Genomic DNA, 22,101 nt, shown 5'->3' on the forward strand with positions numbered 1-22,101 from the left:
GCAAAAGAGATGAGAGTTCATTATCTAAAGACACCGACTGGCTTCTGTTTTGGAGATATCCTTCAAGCAATGTGAGTGGTCTACCACGGATTCCGTACATTTTAAGTTTGTTAACAAGAATGGTGTGATTTAAGCAGTCAAAAGCTTTACTAAAATCAAGGAAAAGGCCCACCATATACAAATTCTTATTAATATTATTCAAAATTATTTCCTTCATTGTTAATAACGCTGTTTCTGTAGATTTACCGGTTCTGAAACCAAACTGTGACTCAGATATTACTTTATGTTTGTCAAAAAACTTACTTATTCTTGAAGAAATGACTTTTTCCAGACCTTTGGAAAACACAGGGAGTACTGAAATTGGTCTATAATTTGTTGGTACGTTTTGGTCGCCCCCTTTAAAAATGACTGATACTTTTGCAGTTTTCATTGCATTGGGAAAAACCCCGCACTCAAATGCAAGATTGCAGATGTGTGAAATCAAGGGACAAATTATGGGTAGCACATATTTCAATGGTTTCATCTGCATACTGTTGATATCTAAGGCTTTACTGTTACTAATTCCCATGTACACGTTATAAACTTCATTTGCATCAGTAGGCTTGAAAAATATAGTGTCACTAAGCTGACTAGGATAAGTGGTGATTGTGATATCGCTGAGGTCTTGAGATGAAACGTTATTAAGAAAATGCTTGTTAAAGTATTCTGCAAGTGCCCTCCCTCTTATTTTGTTGCCATTTACTAGCATAGATTTTGCGACAGAGTTATTCGCACGGCGACCTAGGACATCGTTTAAAACTTTCCAGGCAATATCTGGTCTCCTTGAACTGACGTTACAAAAGAGCTCCTGATAATATGATGTCTTCGCTTTCCGTAGCTCACAGTTTAATCGGTTTCTGAACTTTCTAAAGTGAAGTAGTGTATCCACTGCACGTGTTCGAAGGAACGTTTGATAGAGACGATTTTTGTCCTTTATCATTTTGAAAAGTTCTCTTGTTACCCATGGTTTTCTTATCTTTTTCGTATTTTTCGTGTATGTTTCAAGTGGAAAGTGCTTGGAATAGAAACGAAGGAAATGGTGAAAAAAAAAGTTCGTACGCATCATTGACATCACTTTTCTGCAGCACACAGGACCAGTCGAAGTTCATAATGTCGTGCTTAAAGGCTTCCAAAGAGGTATCGGTTATGCGCTGCACAGTAACAGATTCTTTAACAGTATTTCTCTTAGCATGCTCATGCCGAAAAATGACTAATACCGGACAGTGATCGCTCACATCAGAAGCAATTGTACCAGCAGAGAGCACACTCGTTTCAATGTTCGTAATTATTAAATCTAGTGCCGACGCAGTAGCGCATGTGACGCGTGTTGCTGTTTCTATTAAGTTGACAAAACTGCAGGAGAGAATCTTCATGTTGAAATCATGTACAGTAGCGTTATGGTCTAGAATATTAATATTAAAATCACCGCTGCACAAAAACGAACATTTGTTTAGTGATGCATATTCTAGAATCTGGTCAAAATAATCCGTAAAATGTTTCATGTTACCATTTGGGGGGCGGTATACCACTGAAATGATTTGATTTCGATTTTGTATTGTTAGAACTTCATAATCATCGGTAACGTCACTAAGGTTAGGCAGAATGTGGCACCTTTTGCACGCGAGAGTATAGATAGCAACACCGCCACCGCGTTTGTTAAATCTGTTAAGGAAAAACATTTTGTAACCAGGCAGCTGTAGCATCTTGCTATCAGATTGATACCATGTTTCGGTGAGCATAAAAACCGTAAACTCAAAAGAGAATTGTTTTAGAAGTAGAACGATTTCGTCTTGCTTGTTGCCTACCGAGCGGGCGTTAAGGTGCAAAGCGGGTGCAAAGCAAAACACTATGAACTCCCCCACCCAAATTTTCTGAACCCCTGTTGCAAACTTTGCTTTTGTACGTCTCAGTTTTTTGTCGTTTCCCAACTTTTCTTCCATGAATCTTCCAATTGCCTCTTACTAATCTCTATTGCAGACATGTTTACTTTTCCCCTGCTCTCGTTGAACCCAAGGGCTTCAAGAAGGCCAGTGGTGCCTAAATCAACCACTGGGCAGAAGTCTTCACATTCTAATAAAACATGCTCCATCGTTTCCCTAGCTTTACCGCAGCAAGCACATGCTTCTTCCTTCTTATATCTTACTTTATAGGTGTGTGTTCTAAGGCATCCTGATCTCGCTTCAAAAAGTAATGAGCCTCCCTTTGAGTTATCATAAATTGTTTCTTTCCTGATTTCATTTTTTCCTCTTAAGTAGTTACTCATGGCAGGTTTCTTTTCCATTGCCGCCACCCATGAAATTATTTCAGCCTCTGACTTTTTGCTTGACGTTCTTTGTGCCTGTGTTGCCCACCCTGCAGGCCACATACTTGCTGGTGCGCTTCCTAGTTCTTTTCCTTCACTGTGAATCAATATTATCCCTGTACAAATAGCTCAACACCTTCCCAGCCCATTTACTTTCTCCCGTACTCCTCAGTCATTCTGCATAATCAATTTTACTGCAAGCTTCCCTCACTTCAAAACTAGTCCAGCTTACATCACCCTGCACAGCTTCATTTGTAATCTTCCCATGAGTGCCCAAAGCGAGGCAACCCACTAACCTTTGGTTCCCATCAAGTCCTGATTGTACCCCTGATTTCAAGCAAAAAACCGCATTTCCAAAAGTAAGTCCCGGAACAATTACACCTTTCCACATACCTCGGAGGACCTCGTACCTATTGTATCCCAATAGCACTCCGAGCTTCATTATGGCTACATTTCTCTTCCCCTTCACTGTTACTGTTTTTTCCTGTGTTTCCATATATCTATTGCCCTCGTTTATCCATATACCAAGGTATTTATATTCTGTTACCCGACGTATTTCCTGGCCCTGTTTCTCCACTACCTGTTCACTGTTTTCATTGAATACCAAAACACCAGATTTTCTAACACTAAATTTCAAACCTAAATTGTTGCCTTCCTGTCCACAGATATTAGCCAGACGTTGCAAATCACTTTGCTTGTTTGCGAGCAACACAATGTCGTCCGCATAAAATAAACCTGGGAGTTGCTGCTCTATTACTGTACCTGCCTGTTTGTATGAGAGATTAAACCCGATATTACTTCCTTCGAGCGCCCTCTCCATCCTCACCATGTACATCATAAACAGCAGCTGGGATAAAGGGCACCCCTACCTCAGTCCCTTGTTGATATTGTCACGTGGTGGTGACGTTGAATAACACAGCAGCAATACTGTGAACGACATAACTAACTTTTATTGGGCGAACCTGTGCCCACAAAACAGGCTACACTTATAGCACAACGATAGCGGCGAACACGCTTGGCAATCGTCGAAAATCTGATCAGCGGATGAAGCGCGTCGGCTTTTATACAGCAGTCATCGAATGTTCCAGACTAATCGTTGGGACCCGCATGCCTTTTACAAAGTTCTACACCATTCGTGTCCAGCGATGAAATCAGATAACACAAGGTTCGGCGACAACAGGCAGCGGATAGAAGCATCGATAACTTTCCAGAAACTTCGGATACATGCAGGCGCGTCCCGCGCTGTGCGATAACATTTGTTAGGCGGCGAAACGTGGTTGCCCGATAAAGACAAGTACACGTGTCAATACCCCCTCTTAAAAAGCATTGACCCGATGCTGCAAACAAACGAAAGTAATAAATAAGCACTCGTAGCAAAGAAAAAAACAATATAAGGAAAGTTTGTTAGCGTCCGTAAAACGGTTTAAGACGCACCACGTGGACCACTTCAGGTCGTGCGCGACGTCGCAGGTGAATGCGAAATGCCGTCTGGCACGACCTCATAGTCCAGTGCGCCAATACGTCGGATGACCTTGTAGCGTCCGAAATAGCGTCGCAATAGTTTCTCACTCAGTCCTCATTGGCGTATCGGGGTCCATACCCAAACACGGTCGCCGGGCTGGTACTCGACGAAGCGTCGTCGGAGGTTGTAGTGTCGGCTGTCGGTACGCTGCTGGTTTTTGATCCGCAGATGGGCGAGCTGTCGGGCTTCTTCGGCGCGCTGTAGATAGGTAGCGACGTCAAGATTCTCTTCGTCAGTTACGTGCGGCAGCATGGCGTCGAGCTTCGTCGTCGGGTTCCTGCCGTAAACCAACTTGAACGGCGTGATCTGTGTTGTTTCTTGCATCGCCGTGTTGTAAGCGAATGTTACGTACGGCAGGACGGCATCCGAAGTCTTGTGTTCGACGTCGACGTACATTGCTAGCATGTCGGCGAGGGTCTTATTTAGCCGCTCCGTAAGACCATTCGTCTGTGGGTTGTAGGCAGTTGTCCTCCTGTTTCTTGTCTGACTGTATTGCAGAATGGCCTGGGTGAGCTCCGCTGTAAAGGCCGTTCCTCTGTCGGTGATGAGGACTTCTGGGGCGCCATGTCGCAGCAGGATGTTTTCGACAAAGTATTTCGCTACTTCGGCGGCGCTACCTTTCGGCAGTGCTTTAGTTTCAGCGAAGCGGGTGAGGTAGTCCGTCGCCACGACGATCCACGCATTTCCGGGGCTGTGATGACTGTGGTTGTAACTCGGGAACTCCGAGCGATCGCTGAACTTCTTTGACAATTTCGGCGACTGTGGACACTTGAGGCTGCGATGAAGGGAAGATCCTTTGATGCTCCTCTCATACGACTGCCCTGATGGTCTCGCGCAGGTCGTCGGTGGCCAGTGACTGAACTCTGGCGTAGTTTGTCGAGCTCGTGCGGCGGTTGAATTGCCGGTTCCGCATTTCGAGTGTTTTCTCAATGCTGGTGGCCTCGCGAAGGAACTCTTCTACGGTCGTCGGTGGGCTTTGTATCATTGCGCCGAAAAGTTCCTCGTTTACACCACGCATCAGCAGGCGGACTTTCTTCTCCTCGGACATTTCCGGATCGGCGTGGCGGAACAGACGGTTCATTTCCTCAGTGAAGATCGCGATCGTCTCATTCGGCAGCTGCGCTCTGGTCTCCAGTAGAGCTTGGGCTCGCTCTTTTCGCACGACGCTTGTAAATGTTTGCAGAAAGTCGCTTCGGAACAGGTCCCACGTCGTCAAGGTGGCTTCTCGATTCTCGAACCACGTCCTGGCGGCGTCCTCCAATGGGAAATAAACATGTCGCAGCTTGTCGTCGCTTGCCCAGCTGTTGAATGTAGCGACCCTCTCATATGTTTCCAGCCAGCTTTCCAGGTCCTCAAATGTGGAACCGCGGAATGTCGGTGGTTCCCTGGGCTGCTGCAGCACAATGGGGGACGCTGGGGCTGCCATTGGAGTTGCCTTGGACACAATCTTCTTGGTCTCAGGTAGAAGTCCGTGCTCCGGGGGCAGCTGTTGAAGACGGCAGCTTGCTCGATGTTCATGGACGGCGCTGGTGTTGTCTTTGCGGTCCGGGCTTGAATTACGGCTTGTTGGGGGCGTCCGGTACATGAACGTAAAGCACCTCCACCAGATGTCACGTGGTGGTGACGTTGAATAACACAGTAGCAATACTGTGAACGACAAAACTAACTTTTATTGGGCGAACCTGTGCCCACAAAACAGGCTACACTTATAGCACAACGATAGCGGCGAACACGCTCGGCGATCGTTGAAAATCTGATCAGCGGGTCAAGCACGTCGGCTTTTATACAGCAGTCATCGAATGTTCCAGACTAATCGTTGGGACCCGCATGCCTTCTACAAAGTTCTACACCATTCGTGTCAAGCGATGAAATCAGTTAACACAAGGTTTGGCGACAACAGACAGTGGATAGAAGCATCGATAACTTTCCAGAAACTTCGGATACATGCAGGCGCGTCCCGCGCTGTGCGATAACATTTCTTAGGCGGCAAAACATGTCGCCCGATAAAGACGAGTACACGTGTCAATATGAACTTTCCCCTCGCTTCTCATCCCTTACCATACAATGCAAACGGTATTTTCTAGGTAAATCTTTCTCAAAAGCTATAGACAATCGTCACCTAAGCCTACCCCTTTCAGAATATCCCACAAAATGTTGCAGTCTACGTTGTTATAGGCTCCTGTAATGCCTAAAAAGGCCACATATAATGGTCTGCTTTCTACTTTTGATATTTCAATACACTGAGTAAGAACAAATAAGTTATCATCTAAACGCCTACCTATTCTGAGGCCATTCTGAAGTTCTCCCGAAATGCCATTATTCTCTGCCCATGCTTGCAGCTTTAATTAGATTGCCTGCATTGCTAGCCTGTATATTACTGATGTAATGGTCAACGGTCTATAGGAGTGAATTTTATCTTTCTCCCCCTTACCTTTATAAATTAAATTCATTCTACTTTGTCACCAACTGTCTGGTATTCGTCTATCTTTTAAAGTTTTTTCCACTGCTTTCAGCAGAGCTTCCTTACTTTTTGGTCCTAGTTCGATAATCAGCCTAACGGGATCCTCGTCTAGCCCTGTGGCTGTGCGCTAAGGAATTTTCTCTTTGGCTTTCTTCCAGTTGAAATTTGTCTGCACCAGCTCCTTTTCTACCCGTGTCTCTTTCATGCTCTTCTTTTCTTCAAATACAACATCGTCATTGCCTTGGAAAGATTCGGCTGTCATTTTTCGGATGTAATTTATTGCCGCTTCCCCTTCCAGTTTGTTTCCATCTTCGTCTAGGATATGGTGTTGTATTGTTGTTGACTTCCTGCGTAATAATATTTTGTGGTTCCAAAATATTTCAGATGCGGCCTTCTTTTTCTCACGTATTTCTGACAACCAATGTTCACTTTCAACTTTTATCTTTGCTTGCACCAGTATTGGAACCATAGACTTTTTTTTCCTGATATATTTCCCATTTACTGGCTACTTCATCCTGTGGCAACTGCGCCTTCTTTGCCTGCCTGTGCTCTCGAGGTGCTTTCTGTCCTTTGGCGATCGCTTCTCATATCTCCTTGTTCCACCAGCTTTTTTGTTTCTTTTTTCCTTTCCAATGAACATGTTTCTCTTTCTGTATTTCTGTCATTATTACACTTAGAAGCTCACCACATTCCCACTCTTGGCCATTGGCCAAGTTCTTCAACTCTAGTGACTATATTTGCTATTTGTTCAGCGTTCAAATTTGGACTGGCCATTTTGCTCTCCTAGCTCTCTTTCGCTACTATATATCCCATTCTCAAGATGATGCATTTATGGTCACTCCCTATACTGCTATACCCTTCCTTGTCAATGACCATTTCTCTCAACTTGTCCTCAATTCTTTCTGTCATCAAACAGTAATCAATTGCTGATTGCCAGTTTCCCATTTCCCTCACGAACTGCCCTTCACGCTTAGGCCCTGTATTCACGATAACAAGGTTATGTTGCTCACAAAGGTCTATCATTGACTTCCCGTTGTTGTCGGTATAGCCATCTGTATGTGGGTATAGCCACCTGCATGTGGGCATTCATGTCACCTACTACGATAATTTCAGCATCATTCCCGAAATCCTTAATATCAGCATTTATGCATTCCACTAACTCTTCATTCTTCGCTGTGCAATTATTTCCAGTCCACAAATATGTAACGCCCAGCTAAGTTTTTTCCCCACTCAATGTACCTGATAACCAAAGATGCTCTTGACAATTTGAATTTACTTTTTTCCATTTGGCTCCTTGATGGATGAGCATTCCAACTCCCCCTCCCTTTCTTTCCGACTTAGTTATGTTGCACACTTCCCAAACATAATTCTCAATAACTGGCGGCTCCTCCGTATCTCTAAGGTGCGTTTCTGTAACCGCATACACCCCTATTTGTTCTCTATTTAAGTGCTGCTCAATCTCTGCCCACATTTCCTTTCTTCTGCCGCTCTGCATCTTTACGTAGCCTATTGCATGGCAAGCTCTTTCTTTCTGTCCTTCTTTTTCTGTTATTGACGGCGATGTTATTCTGATGATTTTCGGCAATTTTTGCTCGAACAAAAAGAATACATAATAACACAGCTAGAAAACAAAGCTATTGTGATTGGTCTGTTTGTGGACTTTTCAAGGGCTTTTGACCTGGTGGACCATAAAATACTGCTTAATAAATTACAGTACTATGGTATCCGAGGGAAAGCACTATCATTATTGAACTCTTATCTATCCTCTAGGCAACAAGTGGTATTAATTAATGGTATGCAGTCTGAACCGAAACCTCTCATGTGCGGTGTCCCTCAAGGAAGTACGCTAGGACCTTTACTCTTCAACATTTATATAAATGATATAATAAATATTAACCATGATGCAAAGTTTGTCATATATGCGGATGACAAAAGTCTGTTTTTTGCCGGTAATAACATTTCCGAACTTATTGATCAATGCAACGTTGCAATGATTGCCCTCGAGGATTGGTCCATTTCTAATTCAATGAAGATAAATGAGGGTAAGACTAAGGCAGTCATTTTCAAACCAAAAAACAAGCTTATCTCTCCGCATGAAGATATTATTTTGAATTCACGTCCTGTAGAAATAGTAGAGCAGTTCAAATGCCTAGGGGTTATATTTTCCTCCAATATGTCGTGGGATCATCACGTTAATTACGTCTCAAACAAAATAGCTCAAATCACTGGCGCTATAGGTTGTTTAAAAAACATCCTACCTACACAAACTAAAATGCTCGTTTACAACTCAATCTTCAACTCGCATTTGAATTATTGCCAACTAGTTTGGGGTACCACAACCTTCACTAACCTTGAACGCATTCACCTAATCCAAAAAAGGTATCTCCGGCATGTGTATAATACGTCATACCGACATCCAAGTGCAGCTTTATTTAGTCATTCTAGAGTAATTAAAGTACATAATCTCTATAAATATCGTCTCAGTGTCGTCTTTAAATCGGAAATTAGGAATAATATAACCAATCTCAAGAAATTAGCAGAACTAAAGAAAAAAACGTTAGGCTATCCAACAAGACATGGCGAGGAACGGATAGTACCGACACCTCGACTAAACTTGGACAAGAACGCCTTCACTATATTCTTCCATCTCTTCTTAATGGTTATAGTCTCATTAATTTTAATTTGTTTTCTTGTTCGCGCGAGGAGCTTCGTACTATGTGTTTAAATAACATGGCTTGAGTTTACTTGTGTGCACGTATTGCTGTTTCGTGTATCCTTCAGTGATTATCTGTTTGTTTTTTGTACAAGTTCCAGTACTGCCTCCCTGCTGAATTTTAGGTTTGTAGACTTGTCAAGCTACCCTGGTGTAGCTTTTTTCTGCAACCCCTCCATCTGTACTGTAAGATGGGAAAATAAATTGAAATTGAAATCAGCGCATGAGGCGCCCCCACCTGCAGTACTTTCCTTGTGTTATCAATGCACCTTGTGCCGCTGTCCGCACCAGTTCATGTCACTGCAGCGCTGTCATTTGCGCTGGCCGGATCAAGTTTCATAACATTGATAATGACGCCAGGCTGCGCAGGGATTAGCAAGTGGCAGAATGCTTATGCATACTTAGACAACTCCCACAGGAGTTTCTACATGATTTTTTGTGACTCATTGTGTATCTAAAGAGCACATAAAGCTGCAATTACTTTTCATATTCTACTTATCTGCTGGCGTAAAGTGTCTGTTAGAGACATATTCATTAATGTGCAATCCTTCTATGATTTTTCTTCTACTATAAAACTTGTGCAGACGAAAAACGTTTCATATGTATTGTAGTGGCGCAAAGCCATCGCAGGATACCGCCGCTATTCACACTACTGCCACTTATAGCTCTGATTACCTGGTGATTTGTAACACTAGGAAATTTAAGGCGAGCTAAAAAAAAGTATATCTATGTAAAATAGAAAGGTGGTTCCGTATCGCAATATCACAGTGAATACATAGAAACACGATACAGGCAGCACCACTAATAGCTATGACACTTAAGCATGCAGTATTGTCATCTTACCTGTTAAGGTCAGGCAATAGAAGATGCACTGCATGTGGAAATTCAGGCGGCTTAGTGGTAGCAGTATTAGCTTGAGAAATGGAGTTCAGCCAACGTTTATAGTTTCGCACCGTGATGTCGCGATAGCACTATATTGTATCTTAAGGTACAAGTCAATGTGCAGGTTGTATACTGATACAAGTCTTGCCAGACATATCACTATACAGATACCAGGTACCCAAAGAGTATTTAAGACATGTATTTTTGTACTGCCCAGCACTTCCTATGTCACACACATTTTACTCTTCTTGATAACGGAAGTGTTTTCAAGGTCGGGCGAACAGTCCTTGCAAGTCAGACAATGACTTGCCAGAGAACCTTCAAAATCCTTTCCTTCACATACATCTTTTAAGTTGTTTGCCCACTCCCTTAACCTACTAGTAATGCATCTCCCAGTTTGGCCATACACTTTGCTGCACTATAAAAGAATCTGATAGACTACATCTTCTGTGCATTCAACAAAAGACCGCCTGTGCTGTGTGCCGCAGTCACGCTGCTGGGTTCAGCTTGCAGGGGGCAGAGAACACGACTTTCAGTTTGTAACGCTAGGTCACCTTCAGATTGTGCGATAGCGTGTGAACGTAAGGTATCAGCTACCTTTTGCCTACGCTGTGCGCGAGCTTTGAACGTTTACGGCATCCTCATCTATTAAGCTGTACCCCCACTACTTGCTAATGTCTAAAACCAGCGATGCGCCTGAAGAAGAAAAGTTTGCCACAGGTGGGCCTCCCCTGTGGACAAGTAGCTGTGGTCACATGAAGAGATGGTCAGACGGAGGTGTTTATAATGGGAGCCACTTTGATCCTTGAGAGAGCAACAGTGTCTTTACGTGCATTGAACAGGATTGCGAAATGGTGTTCAGAACGTTTGATGACGGGGAAAAGACCATTTAGCGGGGCTGAAGAGAACGACGAAGTGTGTCAACACAGACAAAAATGTACAAGGATGTTTGAAGGTTTGAGGGTAGGAAATGTAACGTTTAGTTATAAGGTGTTGCGTAGCACATATGTCTGGATGGCAGATTGAGTGCAGTGTATCAAAAACAGCACGATGAAGAAGAGCAGGAACATAAATGCAGGTACTGCTAGGTGAAACGTCGCACCAGAGTGTGACGCCATGGACAGGAAAGTTGACTTGCTCCAAGCAGAGGGACATAAAAGATCAGAGTTGTGGAAGTTCATTGTCAGATGCTTGAGGCAGTGTGAGTGAAAACAAGGAAAGGTGGACAGAACTTGTCATGGCGTTGGTGGTAATGTGACTGAGCATCCGCTGCCCTGTTAAGGCTGCCTTTGATGTAGCATATGTCTGTCGTGAATTCGGGACTAAAAACAAGATGCCGGAGCTCTCTAGGAGTATGGGTGGCACTGCAGGAATGTAAAACCGAAATAAGTGGTTTGTAGTCGGCAAGAATTATAGATTGTTGCCTTTCGTGGAAGTACCTGAAATCTTCACTGCGAGGTAGGCTATGAGAATCTCCGGTCTTAAATACTGTATTGGCATTCAGTGTTGCAAAACTTGTGGGAAAAGAAGATGGGGGCCCATGTGCCATTAATCCACTGATAAAGAGTGGCTCCCACGGCTTCCAAAAAAGCGTCCACCAAATGGCTAGTGCGAGCAGTCTGTGGAAGGTGATGTAGGAGAGCGGCTTGTACAAGTGCACTCTTAACGGCGGTGAAAGCGTGATCAATGACTGTCTCAAGGAAGTGCAGTAGACCCTGCTTGCAAAATGGAGAGGAGTGCTTCAGGAGTCTGCACCAACATCGAGCATGCACGGATGAAACGGTGATGAAAGTTGAAGAGTCCGAGAAAATGTCTCAAGCTACGTGTGGACTCTGGTGGCGGGTAGTGGATGATGGGCCTGAACCTTGTCAGGCAGCAGAGTGATGCCATGACTGGTTATGTGATGTCTGAAAAAAATCAATCTCCGGAACCCCAAACTGACATTTGTCAACAGTGATGACGAGATCATAATCACGAGTTGAGTGAAAAGTTGACGTAGATGTGCTTCGTGGGTTTCAGCAGTGCTGTTGGTGACAAGATCATTCATGTAGGCAAAACAAAATGGTAAGCCTCTGGCGACTTTCTTTATAAAACGCTGAAAGGTTTGAGCTGCATTGTGCAAACTGAAAGGCATGCGTAAATACTCAAAAAGGCCTAATGGAGTTGTTATAGCAGTTTTTGGAATGTCGGCTGGCTCAGCCGGTATCTGGTGATAAGCTTTCACAAAATCGATTTTCTAATATATTGTTGTGACAGTTAAAAAGGAAGCGCAATCCTGAATATTGGGTTGGTTGGCAATATCGGTCAGGAACAGTGACCGCATTCAGTGCGCGATAATCACCACAGGGAAACCAGTCATTGTTCTTCTTACGCACCATGTGTATTGCTGACCACCACGAGCTTGATTACGGATGAATGATTTTTAGTTGAAACATATGCTTGAATGAATTGTGGGCAACTCTAAGTTTATCAGGACCGACTCGGTGGGGGCAGCAGTGAATGGGCAGTAACAATACAATGGGTTACAGTGTGTTTAGGGGTTTTAGCCATCAAAGACTGTGTAGTAATCTCTGGAAACTCGTTGAGTAGAGCTGTATATGGCGAGGTAGCCAGTTTGATGAAAGTAAGGTTGACAGCAGTAGCGTGCGACAGAAAACCTTTCACTGATGAACCCGTGATGTTATCCACCAGGCGACAGCGGCTCATATCTGCGAGCAGATTAAAATTGCTCAGGAAATCAGCCCCTAAGATGGCATAGCTGGCGTCTGCTATCCAAAATAGCCATCGCAACCTTCTCTTAAGACAGATCAAGGACAAGAGACTTCTGTCTGTAAGTTGCGATGAAGGAAGAGTCGATAGCTAGTAGGGAGGTTGACTGCGCGGAGACGCCAGTCAGCTTTGGACACAGGAATTATGCTGACCTCTACATCAGTGTCTACCAAAAAACGCAGTCCTGTGGTTCGGTCGGTTATAAGGAGAAGGTGGCCTGATGTATGGCCATGATTATCCGCCAATGTTATTCCTGACCGGCCTCAGCATTTCCCATGTGCCACGAACAGGGTGCCACACACTGACGAGCCGTGGCATGGAAATGGTGGTGATTGTCACACAGGCCCTGTGACGAAAAACTGTGCTCAGGTTGTTGAAATGGGCATTGCATAGAAAGCAGCATGAGCGGCTGACGAGTTGGATAGGGTCGGTCACTGAAGTTGCGTGTGTTGTGCAACTCCTGACACAAGTCGGTAACTTGAGTAGCAAGCTCCATTACTGTTTCCTGAATTGAATCCACTTCAGGAAGTGGCGAGCTATGGACAACTTTTATGACTGCCACAGCGACGTCCATATCATCGGCGAGTTTGGCAAGTTCGGCAAGTTCTGACAAGGGCTTATGCTGAGTTGTGATGAGAGCCATGTGTACATTGGCTGGAAGTAAAAACAACTCGCATAATACGGCCATGTCCAAGGAGTCTAGTTGGTCACCAGTGAGGTATTGCAGGTGACATAGAAACTGAGTTGGACGTCGGTCACCATGCTCTTCATGGTTCAAGAGCTGCTGAATATGCCAATGTGCAGGCGGGACGAGACAGTGAAGAAGAACCTTTTTGATTGTCATACATGGCATTTCCTGATGTGGCTAAACAAGGATGTCGCGTATCTTTGCCATAGCCTGTAGTGGCAAAGCTTCAAGCAGGAGTTCCTATTTGCGAAACTCAAACGTGACACGATGACTGTGGAACTTGTTGTCAGCTTGTATGACCTACAGCAAAGGGATTGACTAGCCATAGCTGTAGTAGCGTAATGGTAGCTGTAGCTCCTATAACACCTGTAGAAGGTACCTGACCAATTGCAGAGGTAGTAGGAGCGGAGTTGAGGTCGTCTGGAGTCTGGGTTTGATCCACTGAAGGTCGCATTCAAAGTCTGGGTCACCAGTTAATGTGGAACCACTAGGCACAGTTAAGACCACATGGATTTTATTTGTAAGTCTCTTCACTTGCTCTACTCCGTCGTTTCTAACTCCTCTTCCCCATATCTTAAGCCATACCCCACTACTCGCTCATGCCTAACACTAGTAAGGCACCAGAAGAAGAAGAAAAGTTTACCACAGGCACATCAAATGTGTTGGTGTCTGCTGGAGCTATGACTGCACGCCAACAAACCACTTCTGCCTTTCAAGTCTGCCCACACTAAGCTCATTAAACAAGCTATTGCTCTCTAAAGAACGTTCTTGGCAAATCTTGCCTGCATCGTATCTCAGTTGCAGTAAATAATAAAGCCGAAAGACTGCCGAGCGCCGGGTATCCTCAGAACCACCTCATTTTGGCCGCCAAGGGCCTTCTAAAAAAGATGTGCACAAAGCTGCAAATGAGTGAAGCTCATGCACAGCTTAGGCAGAAGGTAGCTGTGGTACCTTACATTCATAAGCTATTGCACAATCTGAAAAAGGTGGCTGTCATGAGCCAAGAAAGAAGGGAAGAAGAAAAAGCAGGAGATATGAAGAGGACAAGAAAGCATGAGCAGGCTGTGGAAGAAAAAAAGAAAAACAGTGAGAAAATAAGAAAGTGTCCGAATATATAGAATTGAATATATGAAAGAAGAAGGAGCACAAACACGTATGCGGAGCTACGTGGACAACAGACAAAAAGGACACTTAGCAAAAGAGAGAGCAGCACAGCTATGCTCTGGAATGATGGGGAAAGAAGGAGCTGGAGGCCGAACGGAGTAGAAGGATTGTGGAGACAGCGACAACCTAGTGGAAGCTGTATTTCAGCTGCCGCAGCTATGACCCGTGAGCTAAGTGGGTGCCCCACTAGAGCACGCAGCTTCAGGCTGACGGCACCGTCTCCAAGACTCCCTGCAACTACGATCCGCAGGCTAGCAGAGCCGGCCGGGCGATCCAGGTGCCTCTGTCACCACGCTGCCCTGACCGCTTGACCAGGTCAACCATGGGCCAAACGTCGGACAGAGGCGTCGAATCCATGGCACATTGGCTGGCCTATCAATGTGTTGTCAGAAGCAGTGACGATGAGGTAACATGGCCACATCAATGGATACAATGTAAATATTTTGAACTTCCTAACCCATCGTGTGTGAGGATTTTTAAAGTTCGAAAGTTTATTTAACATAAATAACGTATAAAATCTCAAAGTACACACTTTTGGGACCTAACAAGTTTGCTAAAGGGTCTACTAGACGTTTAATTACCACGCTCTGTATATAGTTTGTTGTTTGGTATGTTTTGCTATTTGGTTTGTAGTGTGTGTTCCTTGTAGATTGATATTTTTTTTTATGTTCATGCTCCATAACTTCTTTTCCTGGTTTGAATGTTCATTGCGTTGTCTATTACACCTTGAGACCTTGACAGTGGCCCAGCATTATGATGTGAAAGTCATGTTCGAGTCATGTTCGAGGCGACGTTCAAGCGAGGCTCCTTGGACTTGCTGCAGCCTCTCACGGCAGTGTCGGGCACTCCAGCAAGGATCCCCCTTCAGAGGCAGACCAGCATGTATGACAGCCCCCGGGACGTCTCGTTGGCATTTGAAGTAGCGGCGGAACCCACTTTTAACCATGATTACCCATGGTTAGTTAGGACTAACTGGTAGGCTGGGGTACCAAGTCACTGATCGAGTTCAGGACACCGGCATCAGAGACGGATGAGTTGACTGACCAACACCAAAGCAGCAATGTTTACGTAGTCAGTGAGAACACTGACTATGATGAAGATCAGACACACTTCGGACTCTGAAGATACGTGCGATGACAAAATTCAGTAAGAACGATCCTTTCTAGTAGTGTCGCAGCCATAGGCTAGGGTGTCCCAACTTTCGCGTAGGAAATGCTCAGCACTAACGTAGCCAGTAATAAGGACATGTTTAGTAATTATTAAGTAGGTTGCATAAGTGTTGGTATTTCTTCATTGTGTTTTGGTTTGAGTGAGTTCTATTTTGAGTTTGGGGTAGAGGGTAACTAAAATTTGTTTGCTGTGCTTCTCTGCGTCTCCCAACCCCATCTCCCGTAACATCCGCCTGCCCCCGAGATCTATTACACATGACATGGAGGCACAAGACATGAAAAACCAATGCATGAGTAACAGGCACATGACAGCTATATCGAACTTGGCAAAAAAAATGCTTCGAAAGGAAGTATCAAAGAAATTGCCAAGCAAATATACTGATAAGTAGTGGTAGCAATTTTCAGGTGTAGACTAATTCAGTTAGGCTGAATGTATGGGCTGCTTGCCCTCTTTGCTTTGTGCTTATCTTGCAGCACTGGCCAACACTTCATTTACCTTGGAATGCATTATATGCACGGGTAACTTTCTCTCTGTATTTACAAAAATGACATGCAATGCATTTCATGCAGCAGGTTGGCATACATGACCAACTATGGTACAACAAGATTGAATCCTGAAGTCACCCATGTACTGCCACAGCTTAATATTACATTGTGATGAATTGATTACAAGAACAAAGGATGAATACACTATTCACAACAGCACTGGCCAGAAGCACTTAATGGCCATAGACAATTGTAGCCTTACTCATGGACAGAGTGCTGTTGTGGGCCTGCATTCATGATTTGTCACTAACAGTAGGCAAAAATGACAGGAATAACCAGGGATGTATACAGCACGGGGGTGCACCTATTTGCTTTGTGGCAAACTAGAAATAAAGTGAAGGCTTGCTTAAAGACTAGTCTAGGAGAGATGACATATATGGCTCAGTGGGTCTTTGTGGATGGACATACCTAAGCACATACGAGTCAAGATGTTCATTCTTTTTGAAGCTGATGATCTCGCACTTGACCACTTGCAGCAGCGACTCCCAATGGTCTCTAGTGTAAAAGAGAAGGGAGGGGGGGTCAGTTAGTGCATGTTTCTGTAGGTGTTAGAACACCACAGTAAAACGGTTACACAAAAAAAAGAACTTTGTATACCTGCAGTTTAACACAATTCCCGCAATGTTACTCCACAACCATATAACATCCAAATACTGAAATGCACGCCGCAGGGATCATTCACATGGCGTTTTTTCTATAGAATGCATGCAAGACCAGTCAATCTCATGACAATATAGAAGCAAACATTCACCAAGGGCCCAAAAAAACTGAGTGCCAATAGCTGCTGAAGATATTTTCATTACTATAACAAGAACACTTGGAAAGCGCTCAGCAAATGAAACACGATACTCAGACAACATGGCGGCCGGTACTTTCTTATTCCACAGGTAGGTGCTGGCGACACTGAGGTTATGCATTTTTGTATCACATGAAAGTTACAAGTTTTGACGCATCATAACTGCGTTCAGCATCATAACTGCATAAAGGGCTGGCTGCCATGCCGTCTGAGTATCGCGTTTCAATCGCTGAGCACTGTACATTTATCCATTATAACTATGCATGTGCGAATAGTCGTTTTTGAGACTGACTTGAACACTAATCGAATAGTGCCAGAAGTGAATCGAATCAAATACTTTTCAAATAGTTTTCTAATAATGAATAGCCATTATCACAATATGTTCACATTGCAGTACTATTCTTAAAGTTAAGTTTCTGTCATTACAAAGTATGTTATGAAGCATTGTTTATTAAAAGCACAAATGCAGCATTAGGAGCAAACAAGTCATTTCTTCACATGCACAGGGCTCTTCAGAGTGCGAATTATCACTTTTCAGCCTGCTAAATGACGTAGCCTGTTCCAGTATGCAAGCTCTCATGTTTTATTTCTCTATTATGCCCGCGAGCATGAAAATTGACCATACTTTTGTTGCAATTTTATGTTTATTTGGGCGCAGTTGATGTCAAGAAATATTTCAAAACTTTTGGAAAAATATTTGCACTTACAAATAGTGCATTCAATTCAAAGAGCAGATCGAACAAGGCACTATTTGATTTGTTTTTAGAAATCTTCAAATATTTGTACAACCCTAACTACACCGAAACCACTTTACTCAAATTGTCACTAATCTAAATTATATATGGTCTTGAACAAAGTTTAAAAGTGCACTGGCAGGGGCCCCACTTATTGCAAACTGACCAAAATCACCCATGAGACACACACGATGTGTGTGTGAGTGTGAAAAGAGGGGGGGGGGGTGCTGTCTAACCCTGGTTTCTTTGTGTACTGTATATTTGTACATATCAGACAATGAAGTCTTGCCTATTAAATTTTTTTTACAATAGTGCAAGCGGTGCCAATCCATTTCCTCTTTCTCTCTTTGTATTTCTTTTTTGGATGGTATTTAAGAGGCACAATTTAGACTACTTTGAAAGACACATTTGGCCACATACTATGTACTATTGTGGGCGCTTTTAAAATGTAACGACACAGCTTGCCTGCTTCTTATGAGAACAGTCAAGCCGACACCAAGCCATTGCCAAAGACATTGCAAAGATGTCTGTCCCTTGAAGAGAAAGTAGCCTTAATTCATGACATTGAAAAATGGTGACTGCCCTAAACATAACACTATCATGAAATTTGATGTTTCATCATCAATACTATCGACTGTTTTGAAAGAGCAAGATGTGCTGCACCAATCTGAGCCGAATGTCTAGCTGAGGAAACTTGTGCGTCCATGACTGAAAAGACATTCTGATGTAGAAGCTGCACTCTTAAAATGGTCGAAAAATGACCGAGCCCCATCCTGGCCATTACTGGAGCTGTAATCTGGGGTGCTGGCCTCCCAAATGAACCAGTCTCAGTTGAAGTGCTCCTAGATTGCGATCTCAGAGGCCATTCTCCACGTGACCCATTTGCATGGACCAGTCGCAGCACGACGCTACTTTGGAAGGATCACAGATGTTATAAAAAGTATAAAAGGCATGGCCACACTGGCCCTTTACTGTTTCCAATGAATTTTACTGTTAACAATGGATGCCAGAATTTTCATCAAGGCTACTGAACAGGAAGCAGCCCTGCTTTGGACTGTCTGCCGCATCAGTTCCCGAGTGTGATCAAGTAACAATATGCGTTGCGTGACGACTACAAAACCATGATCACAAGTTACTTCCAAGCATCTCTTCAAACAAGCCAGGCAGCAGGTCACCAAAAGTGAATGAAACTTGCATATACGATACTATCGAAGTTCTAGCGCAAAGCTTTGCTCCCGTTTTTTAAAATCTAGAATGATACAGCCTGCCCAAAGCACCGAAAACACGACTGAGTGATAGGCAGCTTGCAGAATAGTGACCACCCTCTTCCGCACATGGCCGTTGGCGCGCCACTCAACGGACCTGGGTGGACGGCGATCTTCACTGCTACCTGGGCTGCAACAAGCCAGGTTTGCAAACGAGGAGGCACGCACTGTCTTGGTTTTGTATCGCCCCGTTTTTAGCGCTGTTCATTTTTTCAATTTATGTACCAGCTAGGTGATTGACATACATTATATAAATGCATCAATATGTAAACAAACTTTTAGTTTGATTTAAATGTCATTTTGAAAAATAGTGTAAGATAATCGTATAATTTGATGTGAAGTGGCTGCAAAATCTGCATCCTGATTGTTAAAGCATTCTTGTCTGGGAAGTTCTAGGAGTTTAGGACCAGCTGGGGGGTTTCTCGCGCAGTACTGCAAAACGTGTGGTTGCGTACCTGTCTTAGAGGAATGCGTCATTCTTGGTCGCAGTCGTAATCAACTCACAAGAGAAATCATCGAAGCAAAGGCTATCATTGGTCTGGGCCATGCATGTGTAAGCTCACCCTCATTATCATTATCAAGAAATGAATTGGCGTATCTCCGACTGCAGCCACAGGCTGTATGAATGTGTTACCACTTGGTTGCTATCGGTTTTCTTGCTTGGTTTTCTTTGTTGATGTCACATGGTTTGCGAATGTATAAGTAGTCTTGTGTCACAAAATAAACCTCAGTTGGAAGTTAACGCTCACCCTGTTTTCCGCTCCCTTTGATTACCCCTACCTCTTTACTTTTTTGCTCGTCCTGAGCTGCGCTACTGGCCTTAAACAGTTATGACATACCAACTTGCCCAAACTGCTACGCTTTTGACCCTCATTGACAATTTGATAATTAGGATAGTATGTCATAAGGTACATAATTAAAATTACCTAATTAAATCTCAGTAATGAAAAAGTTACTGGCAGCTACTCCACTGTAGTGTAAACAATATGCACTAGGTTTTCTTCTAGTAACGTGTTGCTCTTATTTTTTTATTTTGGTGCATGATAGTTGATTCGAACACCCTGTATATATTTATGACCTTTGCATGCTACTGACGATGTTTCCATCCCTAATAAATGTTGTACATTATTAGAAATGACTTTTTTTCATGAGTCATAAGTATTGCTTACAGGAAAGAGGATCAATACTGAGACACACAACATTCACATGCATTTCACATGCCATTGATAAAAGACTCTGCCGAAGGGGTCACTGAAGTCTATAGGTTTTTTCATGGTCAAAAAAAGCACGCAAAGCAATATGAAGCGTGGTGGACATAGAGGAACATATTCATTCTCTAGGAATAGGCTATCCATACCTTTAGAGATAACTTTTAATTGGCTACTTCCATCTCTTTCAAAAATAGAATAAATTTTGTCCTGTGTGTATAATTAAATATACATTGTATACGTGCATGGTATTTACAATGGAAATTTAGAACAATGTAGAAATTAGAAAGTATGGATGAGGCAGCCGCCGCTAGCGCTTCTAATGCGCTTGCCTTACTATTATGACGATTTGCAGAAATGAAGCTAAAGTATGCTTTAAAAGCCATATTAACGTTCATGTCAACAATGATGCAGTAAGCTATTAGCCCCAATAAAATTTCAAGTGAAAAGGTCGAGGAAAGTCAAACGAAACCTCAAATGATGTGGAGGACAAAGGTCTGGTAATGTCACTGGGAGGGGGCAAGGGGGCTCCAGCATTCATCCCCCCCCCCCCCCGGAAAAGTCCGGAGGGGACTCGGGCCTCCAAGCGAGCGCCCCCCCGTAGTCGGCGCCTATGAGTCTTTTTGTTCAAAAGACTCGAGTGCCCGTGTGACAGGGGTGTTAGCAAACGTCAAGTCTATACATGACCGATGACGCTTAGTTCGTACATTGGCATGTGTAGAGCATTGAATGCCGAACCAATCCTCGTCGCAGTATCCGGGGTCCCGACGGGTATTGCTTGGCGTTGGCCGCCTGCTCGTCGGCGGCGGCCTCCTTCCTCCGCCCTGCTGTTTCGGTTCGTGAAGGCGATCTTCACGGACACGCTGCTATTCTTCGTCGGACGGTAGGCGGCTACGCGACGGTCCAGGTCCGTCGACCGACGCACACTCGGTGTCAGCTGCTTCCCGCCGCTTTCGCGCCCATTCCCGCTCACGCCGTCGCTCTCGGAGGGCACGCTGCTCTTCCTTGGTTCGCACAATACACGGCCAGAGTGCCATTGCCGATTATGTCGCTAGGCAATGTCGACATCACAGTAAAGAGGTGCACACATAAGGTCTAACTATAAACGCGCCTTTAGCGTTTATAGTCCGACCAATGCCTCCTTGTCAGATGTTATCGGCGCGCGGGCGAGCGTCGTTCGACGCCGGGCGCGTCAGAGTGCTGGACTTAAAACTATATCGATTTCTTGGTTTACGCGAACCTCTTATACGCACGCAATGTAACGGAAACCTAGCCGTATACAGCTTCGCTATTAAAAAACAAGCGGCCGGTCGCGTGCATTGGAAACGGTGTCATCCGATGCGGCACCAAGAGCCGGGACTGATTATCTGGGATCATCGTCTAAGAAAATGCGTCCGGTCGCCCGACGCGTCCCGTCCCCTGCCGCTAGTAGTGTTCCTGTAATAGCTGCAGCGGTGGCTTAGAGGTAGAGCATCCGCCTCGCGTGCAAGAGGACCGTGGTTCGAATCCCGGTGCCGCGCAATCTTCCACCAGATTAAAAAAAATCTGCGTGGTAATAAAACTGCATAAACAGGCTTGGAGTGCGGCCTGATCCCGGTGACCAGAGCCGGTAACGCACACTCCCTCACCAGGGCAAGGATTGGCCACAACCTCCTATATGAATACAACAATCAAACCCCGGCCCTCAGTCCCCAGCAGCTGCGAAGCAACTGACCACGGCGGCGGTCAGACCTGTGATGCAGCAGAGGGTGCTCAGAATCTCTGGATCCTGAAAGGCCGCCATTGGAATCTGAACCTGGCAACGTTAAACGCTAAAATGTTATCTAGTGATGCGAGTCTAGCA

The 22,101-nt window shown here is 44.3% G+C and overlaps 1 protein-coding gene across 1 annotated transcript in view; it reads right to left on the bottom strand.

Moving 5' to 3' along the window:
* Nucleotides 1–22,101, bottom strand: part of SamDC (S-adenosylmethionine decarboxylase) — a 162,199-nt gene that overhangs the window by 66,889 nt on the left and 73,209 nt on the right. Inside the window, exon 2 of the mRNA XM_075694810.1 lies at nucleotides 16,664–16,750. Within this exon, the coding sequence (XP_075550925.1) occupies nucleotides 16,664–16,750 (87 nt within the window). The remainder of the gene's footprint in view (nucleotides 1–16,663; nucleotides 16,751–22,101) is intronic.

Source organism: Dermacentor variabilis, chromosome 6 (genome assembly GCF_050947875.1).
Source record: "Dermacentor variabilis isolate Ectoservices chromosome 6, ASM5094787v1, whole genome shotgun sequence".
NCBI lineage: Eukaryota > Metazoa > Arthropoda > Arachnida > Ixodida > Ixodidae > Dermacentor > Dermacentor variabilis.